Source organism: Ursus maritimus, unplaced genomic scaffold (genome assembly GCF_017311325.1).
Source record: "Ursus maritimus isolate PB19 unplaced genomic scaffold, ASM1731132v1 scaffold_23, whole genome shotgun sequence".
In the NCBI taxonomy this organism is placed as follows: domain Eukaryota; kingdom Metazoa; phylum Chordata; class Mammalia; order Carnivora; family Ursidae; genus Ursus; species Ursus maritimus.
Window position 1 is genome coordinate 41,260,268 of NW_024424786.1, and position 12,912 is coordinate 41,273,179.

At 57.3% G+C, this 12,912-nt stretch overlaps 2 protein-coding genes across 3 annotated transcripts in view; one reads left to right on the top strand and one right to left on the bottom strand.

Moving 5' to 3' along the window:
• ACTN3 (actinin alpha 3) overlaps nucleotides 1-5,171 on the top strand; it is a 12,947-nt gene extending 7,776 nt beyond the window's left edge. Inside the window, exons 12-21 of the mRNA XM_040638745.1 lie at nucleotides 1,019-1,169; nucleotides 1,795-1,903; nucleotides 2,007-2,147; nucleotides 2,380-2,562; nucleotides 3,029-3,163; nucleotides 3,260-3,439; nucleotides 3,856-4,002; nucleotides 4,091-4,156; nucleotides 4,666-4,824; nucleotides 4,908-5,171. Coding sequence (XP_040494679.1) covers nucleotides 1,019-1,169; nucleotides 1,795-1,903; nucleotides 2,007-2,147; nucleotides 2,380-2,562; nucleotides 3,029-3,163; nucleotides 3,260-3,439; nucleotides 3,856-4,002; nucleotides 4,091-4,156; nucleotides 4,666-4,824; nucleotides 4,908-5,066 — 1,430 coding nt within the window. The 3' untranslated portion in view covers nucleotides 5,067-5,171. The remainder of the gene's footprint in view (nucleotides 1-1,018; nucleotides 1,170-1,794; nucleotides 1,904-2,006; nucleotides 2,148-2,379; nucleotides 2,563-3,028; nucleotides 3,164-3,259; nucleotides 3,440-3,855; nucleotides 4,003-4,090; nucleotides 4,157-4,665; nucleotides 4,825-4,907) is intronic.
• Nucleotides 5,172-5,328: 157 nt separating this feature from the next.
• On the bottom strand, nucleotides 5,329-10,185 carry CTSF (cathepsin F). 2 transcript variants are annotated; one of them, XM_040639463.1, is made up of 14 exons: nucleotides 9,894-10,183; nucleotides 9,585-9,683; nucleotides 9,221-9,305; nucleotides 9,067-9,128; nucleotides 8,864-8,939; nucleotides 8,252-8,365; nucleotides 7,985-8,130; nucleotides 7,800-7,896; nucleotides 7,640-7,720; nucleotides 6,800-6,919; nucleotides 6,649-6,713; nucleotides 6,459-6,549; nucleotides 5,973-6,031; nucleotides 5,329-5,891 (listed from the first exon to the last, which is right to left on the bottom strand). In XM_040639463.1, exons 1-14 carry the CDS (start codon nucleotides 10,101-10,103, stop codon nucleotides 5,817-5,819), a joined length of 1,380 nt encoding a protein of 459 aa, XP_040495397.1. In that variant the 5' UTR covers nucleotides 10,104-10,183; the 3' UTR covers nucleotides 5,329-5,816. The 2 variants fall into 2 exon arrangements, with proteins under 2 accessions (XP_040495397.1, XP_040495398.1); XM_040639464.1 differs by lacking the exons at nucleotides 8,864-8,939; nucleotides 9,067-9,128 and having other exon boundaries at nucleotides 9,894-10,185.
• Nucleotides 10,186-12,912: the final 2,727 nt, after the last annotated feature.

Genomic DNA, 12,912 nt, shown 5'->3' on the forward strand with positions numbered 1-12,912 from the left:
GGGGGGGGGACAGGGGGGAGGGAGTCCTGGCAAAATGCACAGGTCACGAGTATGTGTTCTGCCAGGAAGGTGGGGACCTGTTTTCTAGACCCACCCTGACTTGCTGTGCAGCCAAGTCACTGCTCCTCTTTGGACCCCAGTTTCTTCATCTGTACACTTGGGCCCCTGTCTCCTGGCTCTGGCCTTCCGTAGGTCTGCTTTGATTAACTGGTCATTTAGCATTTTATTTGTACCTGTGGCAGGTGAGGCTCCAACCCGAACAAGCACTTATGTCGGACTCAGAGCGTATCAGTGGCAGAATACTGCATGAGTCAAATATATCACTCTGTATGAAGACAGTCATTCTGTATTCTATCAGGGATTTTAATCCTACAAATAAATGAGCCCTGCCTACAAATAATGAACAAACGTTAATAATGGATTATGGGCATGAAGAATAACAGTGGTTTGATATAACAAGAATTCCTTAAATATGAAACTATTTATGGGATTCTGTGGAGGTTTCTGAATCTTTAAACCAAAATTCAGAGGCATTCAATAAGTAGTAGGGGTTGTGATTATTATTATTATTATGGTTTTATTTGTGTAATAATGGTAATTCATTCTCAAAGCACTTTTACATTCATCATTCATTCATGCGACACATATTCCATAGCCTGGCACTGTGGAAACTGGTGAGCAAAGGAAACCAGGTCAGGGGCTCACTGGGCTCAGAGTCGTTGGGAGGTAGTTCGCCATCCAGTAAGACCCTAACTGTACTAAGGGCCACTCTGAGACGTGTAGGATCTGGGACGCTGACGTCATTCACGGGCCATGCCCAGGAACAGCAGCTTCACTTAACTTTATCACGCTGGCGTCGCAGAAAAGACCCCGAGGATAGGCTGGGCAGGTGTAAACACTTGCATTTCACAAATGAGTACGCTCCAAGGTCACCCAGCCCGGCTCCGCTCGCACCCCCGGCTCCGGCCGCAGCCGCCGCCGCCGCTGGGTGACCCGAGCCTGGCTTCTCTCCGAGTAGGGAAGGAGGATATGCTGAGCCAGCGCGACTACGAGTCGGCCTCTCTGCAGGAGGTGCGGGCGTTGCTGCGCCGCCACGAGGCCTTTGAGAGCGACCTGGCGGCGCACCAGGACCGCGTGGAGCACATCGCCGCGCTGGCCCAGGAGCTCAAGTAGGCGTGGCCTGCTGCTGAGCCCGCCCCCCAGTAGCCCCCCACCTCCCTGCCCCCCAGCCCCCGACAACTTCCCTACCTGGCCTGGCCCCTCGCCCGCCCAGCTCCCCACTACCCTCCGCAAGACTTTGTTCTCCCCAGTTCAGGAACCCCGCCTGGTGCCCACGTCTTTTCCCATCACCACTTGCTCCGCTCCTCCTCCCGTAACCCTGTCCCCATCGCGGGGCCCACACTCTTCCCTACCTGTGTTCAGCCGGCCCCTCCCCCGTGACCTACCCCTAATTTGGGGGCCTCCTTCAGCTCTGGCCCTGGCCTGCTAGCTCAAAATCTCCCCATCAGCCTCGGTTTCCCCACCTCCCCTGTAAACCCCGCCCCTTCTCGCACAGTCCCACCCCCCAATCAAAGCTCCCCAGGGGACTGGATCTGAGGAACCGGGGGTGCCCCCTACCCAAGGAATGCACTGGAACCCCCACCTCCACCCCCCAGGAATGCCTTGCTTCACCCACACCTGCCCTGGCTCCCTTGGGCCTTCACCATCTGGGGCAGTTTCCAGGCCCAGGAGGGCAGGCAGGAGGAAATCTAGGCTGTTGTCTGACCCGCTCGTCATCCCCTTTCTCGCCCCCAGTGAGCTGGACTACCACGAGGCGGCCTCAGTGAATAGCCGCTGCCAGGCCATCTGCGACCAGTGGGACAGCCTGGGCACGCTGACCCAGAAGCGGAGGGACGCGCTGGAAGTGGGTTTGGGGGCTAGGGAGCTGGGAGCTGGGGGCTGGAGACCGGAGGCTGGTGAGGGGCCTGATGGGCAGGCTGCTGACTCGCCATCCCGGTGGCCCCCAGCGGATGGAGAAGCTCCTGGAGACCATCGACCAGCTGCAGCTGGAGTTTGCCCGGCGGGCAGCGCCCTTCAACAACTGGCTGGATGGGGCCGTGGAGGACCTGCAGGACGTGTGGCTCGTGCACTCGGTGGAGGAGACGCAGGTGGATGCGGGGGTCCCAGGTGTGGGGGATTGGATGGGGTGACAGGGAAGCGAGCCTAGGATCCTGGGTTTCTAGGGTTTCTTTCTTTGGATTCCTGGGGATCCCAAATGCTAGGCTGGGAGACAGGAGGCCTGCTGTGGACCCACTGGGTGGCCTGCAGCACGCTGCGGCCTTTTCATTGCCTGTGGGAAGTGGAGGCTGCGGGCTCATGCTTCCTGCCTGTTGCTCCCAGAGCTTGCTGACTGCACATGAGCAATTCAAGGCTACGTTGCCGGAGGCTGACCGAGAGCGAGGAGCCATCCTGGGTATCCAGGGTGAGATCCAGAAGATCTGCCAAACGTACGGACTACGGCCCAGCTCCACCAACCCCTACATCAACCTCACACCACAGGACATCAACAGCAAGTGGGACATGGTCAGTGCTGCCTGTGACCTCTCCCTGCCTCCCACCCACTCCTGTGCTTTCTCACCACCCCGAGACCTCGGGTGTCCCAAGCTGTGGAGACTCAAGTCCACCTTCGGATCTGAGATCTGTCACAGCCATCGTGTGGCATTGGATAAGTCACCCTGCCTGTCATGGTCTCATCTGCAGAATGGCCATAACAGCAGCATTTCCCTCTCGGGCCTGATGTGAAGTAGAATTAAGCCTGGGGTGTGGACATCTTTATAAAACTACAGTTATTGTTGTATCATCAGCCCCATTTTACCGATGAGAAAAACAAACCTAGAGAGGTCATGTGACCTGCTGAAGAGCTTGTCCATGTAAGCCCAGACATCTTGCTCGAGTAGCAGGGGCTCTTTTAGGGCTTGGACCCCATCTCCCCTCACAGCCATCTTCTCGCTCCCAGAGCTGCCCCAGGCACAAGCCCCCTTCTTCCTAGGTCCGAAAGCTGGTGCCCAGCCGTGACCAGACGCTGCAGGAAGAGCTCTCCAGGCAGCAGCTGAACGAGAGGCTCCGGCGACAGTTCGCAGCTCAAGCCAATGCCGTTGGGCCCTGGATCCAGGGCAAGGTGGAGGTAAGGCTTGGATGGTGGGGCCCATCTGGGGGAGTGAGGCCAGGGCCGGGGCCACGGGGGGCTGGGAGCTCTCATCCTGCCTGGGTCCCCCTACAGGAGGTGGGGCGCCTAGCCACAGGGATGGCCGGCTCTCTGGAGGAACAGATGGCTGGGCTGCGACAACAGGAGCAGAACATCATCAACTACAAGAGCAACATTGACCGGCTGGAGGGCGACCACCAGCTGCTGCAGGAGAGCCTGGTGTTCGACAACAAGCACACGGTTTACAGCATGGAGGTGAGAGGCACCTGCTTAGAAGGGTGGGGAGGCGGCCCTGGCTGGGGAAGCCCGGGGCGGCGATGGCTGGACACGGCACGTCTGCCCCAGGAGGGGCCCCGGTTCAGCTTGGCCAGGTCCCTCCATGCGCCCACAGGGATACTGAGATCTAGTGAGGGAAAGTGACCCGTCCAGAGTCACACAGCTGTCTGAAGCCAGACCAGGATTGGCCATGACTGGGTGATCAACACTTAGTACATAAGTCATCAAACTTCAAGGAGGGACGGGCTTCTGGCGGTCGCTCAGTGGAACCTCCAGAGAGGGACAAAGGCCCACTAGGGTGGAAGAGTTGCCCAGGGTCACACAGCAGATTGGGAGTGAAGGTAGAATTAGTGGCTAGGCACCAGCCGCCTACTAACTTGTCGCCTGTTCCCCAGCACATCCGTGTGGGCTGGGAGCAGCTGCTCACGTCCATCGCCCGCACTATCAATGAGGTGGAGAACCAGGTACTGACTCGAGATGCCAAGGGCCTGAGCCAGGAGCAGCTCAACGAATTCCGGGCATCCTTCAACCACTTTGACCGGGTCAGCAGGGGCCCTGCTCTGTGGGTTGGTGGACTTGAGGGCTGGTGGGGCTGGAGGACCAAGTCTGATATCCACTCATGTGCGACAGAAGCGGAACGGGATGATGGAGCCTGATGACTTCCGGGCTTGCCTCATCTCCATGGGCTATGACCTGGTGAGTGCTCCCAGCCTGCGTCGCAGGAGTCCCATCAGGGCCTCTCTCCTACACCGTGATCACCTACCGCATCCCTTCCACCTTCCCATGCGTTTCATTTCCCCATCACGCCCACTGGGGCTGGGCAGGATGACCCCCTTTCACACAGGGACGATCAAAGGTTCAGTGAGGTCGACTGACCTGCCCAAGGACGCAGCTAGGATTAGGACTCGGTTGTATGTCACTTGAAAGCCTGAGCTTGCAACATTTTTACCCAGAGAAACAGCACTACAGAAAGTTCCAGAGAAAAGATGAGGACCAAAGGGCAATAGGCGGCATTGCCAGGGGCAGGAGGCAGATTTCAGCTGAGGAGAAAGGACTCCCCGTAAAACCAGGGACAAGGCTGTGGCACAGTCTATGGAGGGAAGAGAGCACTTTGTAACCGGGGCTGTCAAGCCAAAGCTAGACAGTCCCCAGGAGGGGACATGAGAGCCTTGTGGCTTTAGTACCCATGGGCATCATCCCTGCAGGGAGAGGTGGAGTTTGCTCGCATTATGACCATGGTGGACCCCAACGCAGCCGGCGTCGTGACCTTCCAGGCCTTCATCGACTTCATGACCCGAGAGACAGCTGAGACCGACACAGCTGAGCAAGTTGTGGCCTCCTTCAAGATCCTGGCAGGAGATAAGGTGAGTCCCAGGTGGTGGAGGGGGCTGGTGGGCTGGGACAGGGAACAGGATCTGTGGGTCCTCAACCACCTTTTCTCCCCCAGAACTATATCACTCCCGAAGAGCTGCGGCGGGAGCTCCCCGCTGAGCAGGCCGAGTACTGCATTCGTCGTATGGCACCCTACAAGGGCTCTGGGGCTCCGGTTGGAGCCCTGGACTACGTGGCCTTCTCCAGTGCCCTCTATGGGGAGAGTGACCTCTGACCTCAACCCCGAAGGTTCTCTACACGAGTCGGGGGGGGGGCTCCCTCTGGCTGATCCCATCCATCTCTCGGAGCAAGGGCCCCAGCCACGTACGTCTGAATAAAGACCCATCCGTGAGCCTCTCTCCATCTCCTCTCAGTTCCTGAAGCAGAAGCTGGGCCCTCAGGCTCCTGGACAGGACCAGCTGCCCAACCTCGACCCTCCAGGAGTCCCTACCACCCCTCTTTGCCCTTACGTACTGAGCACTCACACCACACTGGGGCCTAGGACACCTCTTTATTACTGTTAGAAAAAGGCGGTTACAATAGTTTCTCTAGATGTGGAAGGAAGTACTGTCCCCAAATCCAGGGGGAGCCAGAAAATTTATAGCATCAGACAGAGGAAAGGCAGGGCAGGAAGCCAGAGCCTGCTGAGGACAAAGCTGGGTTTAAGGCCAGGATATCTTCTTCCCACCTGCTCCTTACCCAAGCCCAAGATTCCTGCCACAGCTTCAGCCGCCAGGACATCATCCTTCATCCCAAGAGCCTCCTGGCTACCCCAAGTCAACAAAGGTGCCGTCGGGGAACTTCAGGGTAGGGGTGGGGTAGAGAGGAGTCGGGGCGTTGCCCTAGCCCAGTGCCTTCTGCTCACCCTGAGGTACCCGGTGCCTGTCCCTCAGCCAGCTGTGCCTCCTGGGAAGGGGCCTGGACATGCAGGCCAGGCTGAGGAAGGGGCTGCTCTGGTCGGCACCAGGTCCCGCGCTGGTGCTCCTCAGTCCACCACTGCCGAGCTGGCCATGGTGTTCACACCACAGGCCCCGGACCCACGGTGCAAGTAGTAGTAACCCTGGCGGAAAGGCAGCGGGCCGGTGAGGGCGCTAGGGCAGGACAGGGGCGGGAGGGCTGGGGCCACGGAGACAAGACTCACCTCCTCGCCCCAGTCAGTGCCCCAGCTGTTCTTGATGGCCCAGAAGGGAATGCCAGAGCCTGGGGAGCAGTGCGGAGTGCAAGGGGTCAGGGGCCCCCAATTCTCCAGTCAGGGCCCCCAGCACTTTGCACTCTCCCAGCATCTGCTGTGGCCTATGGCGACAGGTACTAGGAGAAGAGGAGAAAGCCAGACAGGCCCACCTACCACCCTCCTGGAGACCTGGTGTGGCTCTGAGGCGGGGGGGAGGGCACCCAGCCACCCACATCTAGCAGGTTATCTGTAACAGTTCAACCTTCCACTGCCTCAGCGTTCCCATCCAGAGAGGGGACGGATGACTCCTGCCTGGCCTATGGCCTGCAGCAAGGGTAAGGACAGGGTTCCCAGGCAGTCCCTCAATTTCCCCCTCTAGAGGTCCGGAGAGGCTGTGGTCCGATCTCTGCCCGTGATCTGAGGTGGACGGACAGAGAGGGGGTCAGTGGAACTCACGGTTGCCGTAGCCCACAAGCAGCACAGCATGGTCGATGAGCCAAGGGCTGCAAAGGGGCCGTAGTGGGTGGGAGATCCCATGGCGGTAGAACTGGTGGTGGGGAGAATAAAGAGTAGGAGGCCACCTCCAAGAAGAAGTGGGAAGGGAGCTGGCAAGGGACAGGCAGGGGCGGCAGAGCTGGGGCCTTACCTGCATGCCAAAGGCATTGATGGCAACGGAGATGGGGCCCTTCTGGGCCAGCCAGGCCACCAGCTCTGAGACAGGCAAGGGACAGCGTCAGAGACAGCCTGGCCCCAGCCCTACCTGGCTTGTCCCCACCCTCACCCTGGCCCTTACTCACTCTGCTCATTCTGGCTCAGCTCCACAGAGTCATTGATATAGACCCTGGCCTTCTTTGCGGAGAAACTGCAGGTCTGCACGTGGCCGCGGTAGCTGTAGTCGTCCTCTGTCTCCAGCCCTCCTGGGGAATGGTGGGGGTGGGATGGGGTGGGGAGAGAAAATATGGACCCCCGTGTACCACACACTCGTCTTCTCCTGGCCAGGGGCTACACCCAAGCCCCTTCTGTGAGGTCTCAAGGTTCTCATCCACCCCAGACCAAGGCCGTGCCGTCAGAACAGCAGCCTCCCTCTAGAGATGACAAAACAGAGACTAAGGGAGGGAAGAACCAGGGAGAAATGGGGCTGAGACGGGACTCGATGCCCATCTTCTGATCCTAACTCATCCCAGCACTCCCGGGACTCTTCACCTTGGCTTGCTTGTCCTGCTCAGTCTGCTCCCAGTGTGACCCAGACCCTGCACGGCTCCTGGTCCCTGGACGGCCACCCCAGTCCCTCAGCCCTTCATCCCTGGGCCGCTAAAGCCCACCACTGAACCGAATTACCAGCTTAAGTCAACACCTCCTCTCAAGGACAAGGTGTGTTGCTACCTGGCTTAGTGGTATTACAGAAATATGGACCTCCAAGCAGCAAAAACACCAAGACCCCTGCTATGCACCAAGGACTTTACGTATTATCTCCTCACTTGATACTCAGAGCAGTTCTGTGAAGTGGGCAAGATGAGCCCCTTTTCACAGATGAAATCAAAGAGCTGACTTGCTCAAGGTCATTAAGGGTCAGCATTAAGACCTGAATCCAGTTAGCACTGACTCCCACTGCCCCTCCCGATCCCATGAACGCATACCCAGAGTCTTTATGGCTGAGTAGGCGTTGGAGGGCAAGCCACCCAGGCAGGCCTTGTCCACTTTGTCACAGTCCAAGAGCTCTAGGAGACAGAAGGCTGGTCCTGAGGAGCCCTCTGGAGGGGCTGGGCTGGGGGCAGGGGCGTCGAGTGGGATGCTCACCCTGCTCAGAGAGGGAGAGCAGGGACCCCCGTTTTAGGAACCACTGGCCCTCCACATTGCCGGTGACTGAGAAAGCCCAGCAGGAGCCACACATGCCCTGCAAGAAAGGGGCAGAGTCAGGGCTGGGCTCCCTCCCAACCCCCGTGTAGTCCTCATGTCCCACCATTGCCTCTTAGGGGTCCAACCTGGTCCTTGACTTGGGTGACAGCCCCCTTATTCCTCCAGTCCCACTCGGGTGGGGCAGAGTCGCCAATGGACTTGGCTAAGCGCATCTTCTTGCCACGGTTCTCTCTTAGGAGAGGATTCAGGTAGATGGTACGGAACTCCTCCTCTGTGGGCAAAGGTGGGCAGGGGATGGGGGGGGGGACAGTATAAGGCAGCCCCGATCAGGGGCCTTGGGAGCAGACCCTGACTCTTTCAGGCTCCATGAGGGCTCTGGCCACCACTTCTACCTGTAAGGTCACTGAACTTGGTGATCCCATACTGAGCCGTGCCACGGTCTAGTGCCTGGATCTTCTGCGCTCTCATCATGTTGTTGGAAAAGACAGACATGCGCCACTCAGCTTCTGAGAACCAAGGAGCAGGAGAGGAAAGGCTTGGACCCCAGGCAGATCACAGAAGGGACTAGCAAGCACAGGCTTCCCTGGGGAGTAGGTGGGCTCTGGATCGGGCTTGCAGCTCTTTTCAAGGACAGAACTCTGGGGAGGGCTGGAGGTGGGGGGAGGACCAGACCTGCAAGTGATGAGTGGGAGGTGGGAACAACTTTTGGCGCCACACTGAATTGATGGTATCCCAGGAGTGAAGGCAGAACCAAAATGGACTCCAGAGGGCATCCTCAGACAGGGTCATGGGAAAAGACTACCATGCTAGGGAGGTGGAGGCACCAGCAGAGAAAATCTGGCCTTTGCCCCATCCCATTCTATCCAGAATGATGAAGACCCATGCTCTCTGACCAAGAAAATCAGATGAGAGAAGAGGCCTTCCCCTCTCCAACACCAAGGTACCAAGTGGGGGGGAAGGTCCTGATCTGATTGGGACAGATACAGCCAAGTCTGGGTCCTCACCCTCCTTCGACTCATATGTCCGATTATAGGTGGTAACGAACTCCTTGAAGATTGAAGCCATTCTCACAGAAAAATCCTGGAAAGGGCACAGGGGTCTTTACAAGGAATCCTTCTCGGATTCACCAGGGAGCCCACACCAGGGGTGGGAAAGAGAAGAGGAAATAAAGCAGCAGCCAGTTGCCAGATGGAGATGGGCTCCTCACCTGGGGCAGGGGTTCCTTGTTCAACAGTGGAAGGACTGAACTCAAAGTCTCATTTTTGTCATCTGAATAGGGTTGGAACAGAGAAGAAATCAAGGCTGAACCCTGAGTGAAGTCTGGTCTGAACTATGCCAGCATCCTTGGGCTATCCCAGCACCTGTAACCTTGGTATCCACTGGGCCACAGTCCCGTCTCAGCAGCATGTGTTTTCCTAGCTCATCCAGGACTTCGAAGCTGCAGAGCTGAAGGGAGAGGAGGAAGCCAGTCTGGGGGCTGGGATGGGAGCAAGGCCTTGGCAAGATGGAGCTGGAAGGGCCTCATGTGAAGACCACCTCCAAGGCAATCACCCCCACGGTGCAGAGTGAGGCGAAGTCAGCACCCTGTCATGCCCCCTTAGAGCATTTTAGTCTCTGGCCCTTAGAGCCTGGAAAGTGACTCCGGCCGGGGTAGTTGCTGCCTCCTCATCACTTGACCCAAACTCATCATGGGGGCGGGGGAATCACAGGAGCCCCATCACTCACCAGGGTCTTCTTGGACACAGGGAGCTGGCACACCGTGGGGTCGTTGCAGGGAGGCTCCTCGAGGGTCGCCTTCAGGGAGTACAGCGACCCCTGGCCCGCCTGGATGGAGGGGCGGGTGAGGCAGGCACATCCACTCCCTCCTCAGCCCCTCCTTCCCACAGCCCCGCCCTACCCCCTTCCCTTTCCCTACCACCAGAAGTTCGTCTCTCCGAGCACCCCCACCCCGGGTCCAGGCCAAAGTTCCCAACCCTCCGACCAGGGCCCCCGCGCACCCGCACCGGGAAGCCCCCACCCCCGGCGCGTCCTCACCCGGCGGACGCGACCGCGCACGGCCCCCAGCGTCGCCCACGTCCCGGCTGCCCGGCCGCGGTTGTACATCTCCAAGGCGAACCGGGCGGGCCCCAGCAGCTCCGGGTACGCCGCCTCCCGGGCCTGAGCGTCGGCTGCCTGGCGGGGCGGGGCGGGATCGGCGCCCAGGAGCAGCCCCAGCAGCGACAGCAGCGGCAGCCAGGGTGCCATGGCGAGGGCGAAGCCGGAGGCCCGGACGCACCGACCGACAGACGCGCGGACCAACTGACGGGGCGCAGCTGCCCGCGGACAGAGGGGCAGGCGTCCCTCCCCCTGCTCCCGGGGTGGCGGGGCGGCGGCCAATGGACGCGGGCCCGGTGCGCGTGCGCACTCTCTTATTTACGCGAGGCACGTGGGCCGAGCCGGCTGAGCAGGTGAGTCTTCGCCAAAGCTGGAGGGGGAGGGGAGGTGGGAGGGGGGAAGAGGGGTCGGCTGGGTACTTTGCAGCCTCGGAGCAATTCGGTCGGTCTGTGGACACGCGGGTGGAGAGGCAGTCTTGGAATAATCCTCTTAGGTCTTGGGGATGTTTAGGGAGGGGAAAGGATGCTGGCCTGGGAATGACAATAGTTAACAGTTGGTTTTAGAGCCTGAGTTCACAGCTCAGTTGCCTCTTTGAGGCTCCTCCGCTCATCAGCCAAATGGAAGGTAATATCCTCTGGACTGGCACTGCCGTCCCTGTTGTGGGGATCTAACACAAACACGCAAGCATTCGGTAACCACGAAAGCCAGGTGCGGAGTGTAGAGCTGTTCTTTGGTTCCTTCAAGCTTTCACAGCAGTGTTCCAGGGCCCAGCGAGAAGATGCATGAATAGATGCATTAGGCATAGTGCTGCCTGCTTGGAGCTCGCACTCTAGTGGAAAGACAGATGAGAAAGAGACGTTGTCCTGCAAGGTGTTCCCAGCTGGGGAGAGAAGTAGGGAAGAGAGAGTTTAAGGGAATTGAGGAAATCCCAGAAGGGAATGGAGAGTTAGTTTGGGCTTAGAGAGTGTGGAGAATTAATATTAAATGTCACCCGGTCCTGGGGAGCCTGGGTGGCTCAATCAGTTAAGTGTCTGCCTTCAGCTCAGGTCATGATCCCAGAGTCCTGGGATCAAGCCCCACATCAGGCTCACTGCTCAGCGGGAAGCCTGCTTCTCCCTCTCCCTCTGCCTGCCACCCCCCCTGCTTATGCTCTCTCTCTGTCAAAAAATAAATAAAATCTTTAAAATAAATATATAAATATAAATATATACATACATATATATATATATATATGTATGTATATATATTACCTGGTCCAAGCCTGACTTGTTACAGCAGCAAAGGTCTAAAAAGGTGAAAATGACTTTCCAGCTACTCAGAAGTAAGTGCTGGAGCCAGGCCAGAGCTGGCTTTGAGCTCCATCCTGGCTGAGGTCTGAGAGGGGATGGCCTGAAGGATTCCAGCAGGTGCTTATCTCTCCCTGCTATGCAGTTTAAGCCCTTTGGGGCACCCTCTGTGTCTCTTACAGGAGACAATCCCAGGTCCTTAATCGGGCTTCTAAAGCCCTTCTAGTGCCGTCCAGTGGGTCCTCACCCTGTGCTGTGCGCTTGAAACGTCAGCCTCCTCCTATTTGCCTCTCCCCAGAAGTTCAAGCTCTTGCGCACCTCAGAAACTTCACACTGCTCTTCCCTCTGCCCAGTACCCAGACACCCTTCATTTCGCAGTGTAGAGGACACTTCCCCAGGAAGCCATCCCTGACCCACCCCCACTGCCCCTGGCTGTGCTCCTAGATGCCTAGTCCCTGAACTTCCTCTCACACTGGGCTGCAATTTCCTTTTCACTTGTGGCTGTCCTCTGGTAGGCCAGCCAGGAGCTGGCCAGGGCAGGGACCTTGTTGTCCTGCTCACAGCCGCTTCCTCGGCACCCAGCACGGTGCCCAACACACTGAACACCTGCTTAATAGATGTTTGTTGAATGAATGAATGAATGAATGAATGATTCCTTCAGCATGCCCTGGAGTGGGCGTGATGTCACCCAACTGTTATTTAACACATAGCTTCATTTTCTAGAGGGATAAATGGTGTGAAGCATCTCAGAAATGCCTGCTGTCATTAACCCAGGCACCCTACCTGCGTCTACGGCAGGGCACAAGCGGTTACAAACCCACGCTCACACGCACTTCATCTCCCGAACGGTCTGAAGCTGAATGAATTAAAAATAGGGATTGCTAAGTCCCCAGCAGAGGCAGTGGACTTTTCTTAGATCCAGGTTTTTGGAGATCCACATTGGCCTTTGTGGAAAACAGTCATGTTTCTCAGTTTGTTCCCCGAAAGCTGGAACCACCCGAAAAGTGTCTGGGGAAGAGGGTGGCTCGTTTTCTCACCAGAATGAGGTAAGAGAGCAAAACAATAATTAATGGAGTGGTGGGGGGGGGGAATATTTTTTTAAGGCGCATATATGTTACCGTGGGCAATTCTCACAACAACCTGGAAGTGAAATGTTCCAAGTGAGGAAACTGAAACCCAGACAGGGAAACCGAGGGGACCCCATGATAGAAAAAGCTGGGGGTTTTTTCTTTGCTCCTTTTCGTGCATCCCTGCCTTATACATGCCTTAATGCATGTCCTCTGGGTGAAGGTCAAGGAGTCAATAATTTCATTTTTTTTTAAGATTTTATTTATTTAAAAAAAAGATCTTATTTATTTTTGCAAGAGTGAGAGAGCGCACGAGTTGTGGGGAGGAAGGGGCAGAGGGAGAAGCAGACTCCCCGCTGATCAGGGAGCATGATGCAGGACTTGATCCCAGGACCCTGGGATCATGATCGGAGCCAAAGGCAGACACTTAACCAACGGAGCCACCCAGGTGCCCAAGGAGTCAATGATTTCTTTGGAGTTTTCCAGCACAATAGATAACATCAAAGAGGTGACTGGGTGGGGTCATAAACTTCTCCAGGATCCCTGACTCCAAACACCTTGACGCCAAGACCCCTGGCTCCAGGGTGTAAGTGACTTAGGGAGGAC

What these genes read in the sequence shown, in the direction of transcription:
- CTSF (XM_040639463.1), bottom strand. Translation starts at nt 10,103, where the DNA reads ATGGCACCCTGGCTGCCGCTGCTGTCGCTGCTGGGGCTGCTCCTGGGC. An exon ending in AGTGGATACCAAGGTTACAG is followed by an intron (nt 9,129 to 9,220) that starts GTGCTGGGATAG and finishes AACCCTATTCAG; the next exon opens with ATGACAAAAATGAGACTTTG. An exon ending in CTCAGCCATAAAGACTCTGG is followed by an intron (nt 6,920 to 7,639) that starts GTATGCGTTCAT and finishes ACCATTCCCCAG; the next exon opens with GAGGGCTGGAGACAGAGGAC.